The 1,201-nt window shown below is 63.9% G+C and overlaps 1 protein-coding gene across 1 annotated transcript in view; it reads right to left on the bottom strand.

Annotated features, from left to right (window-relative positions):
- STOML2 (stomatin like 2) overlaps positions 1-937 on the bottom strand; it is a gene marked incomplete at its 5' end in the record, with an annotated part of 7,302 nt that extends 6,365 nt beyond the window's left edge. Inside the window, 1 exon segment of the mRNA XM_034774636.1 lies at positions 785-937. Coding sequence (XP_034630527.1) covers positions 785-937 — 153 coding nt within the window.
- Positions 938-1,201: the final 264 nt, after the last annotated feature.

Genomic DNA, 1,201 nt, shown 5'->3' with positions numbered 1-1,201 from the left:
AAATGTTCGCGGGAAGCAGGGGAGGGGGCAGAGACTTTGGGAGGGGGCGGAGTTGGGGCGTGGGCGGGGCTGGGGCCGGGGCCCGGGAGTGTCCTCCATTAGGAGGCCCAAATTATGGTAACCCTATTAGATGCCCATGTTCACAATCGCCTCCCTCTTTGTGCCTGCAGCGCCACCAGCTGGTGACTGGTGAGATTACCACAGAAAGAGAGCTTGGGATGGCACAGGGACTACAAACAGTCTAATGCTCTCTAAGGGAAATCTCTCTCCGGCCAAGAACGCAGCCCCACCTGGAGCTCCCCCCCTCCCACTATCCAGCCAGGGCAAGAGGACTAGGAGACCCCAGAAGGGCAGGTGCACTCAGCAAGGAAAAACATAGACCGAGTACATTCAGGTTCTAGCTTTCATCACCTCTCCCCATCAGGAATGAGTGTGTGTGTGGGGTGGTGAAGCCGCTATGATCTCTCTGCTCTAACGCTCCCCCACCCCATCTCACAGAGACCTACTCGCACTCCCCATCAGGCACATCATAGCAGGTGGGTGGGAGCACTGGCAGGAATTTCCTCCCTCTCCCCCAGAAGAGGGGCCCGCTGTTTCTGCAGCCACTGCTGGCTGATGAAGCCAGGCAGGGGAGTCAGCCCAGCCCCCATGGGCCAGCAAGAGGAGGAGCGTGAAGCACAGGACTGATGCAAGGGAACGGGAGCTGGCAGCACAATCCCTTTTGCTCCATACTCCGCACAGGGGGCCCCTCGCTCAGACTTCAGGGGGCGAGGAGGCTCCTTACGGGCTGCAGGATGCGGTGAAATCTGCCCATTCGCTCCACCACCCAGGCCTCCTGCTGGGGCACGAAGAGCACCATGGTGTTCCTGGGCAGACTGGAGGAGCATCGCTTTGGGGCTGGGGCCAGCCATGCCCCGGGCCCCGGCCACCGGGAGCTCTGGGGAGAGAAGGGGGAAGAGTCAAGTCAGGCCATGAGTGTGCAATAAGTGCCCCTCCCCCAGCCCCGTCCTGCCCCTCCCCCAGCCCCCCCATACCCACTGCCCCCCGCCAGCCCCGTCCTGCCTTCCCCCCAGCGGGGACTCAGCCCAGGGGAGCCCCAGCTCGCCAGGGGGCAGCGCGAGCCCCGGGGGGGGGGGTGTCCATGCCAGCCCGCGTGGCTCTCCCAACGCTCCCTCCACTCCCTGGTCCCGGGGGTGGCGGG

Source organism: Trachemys scripta, chromosome 6 (genome assembly GCF_013100865.1).
Source record: "Trachemys scripta elegans isolate TJP31775 chromosome 6, CAS_Tse_1.0, whole genome shotgun sequence".
In the NCBI taxonomy this organism is placed as follows: Eukaryota; Metazoa; Chordata; order Testudines; family Emydidae; genus Trachemys; species Trachemys scripta.
The sequence above is the reverse complement of the archived record's forward strand: the minus strand, read 5'-3'. Positions and strand labels throughout refer to the sequence as shown.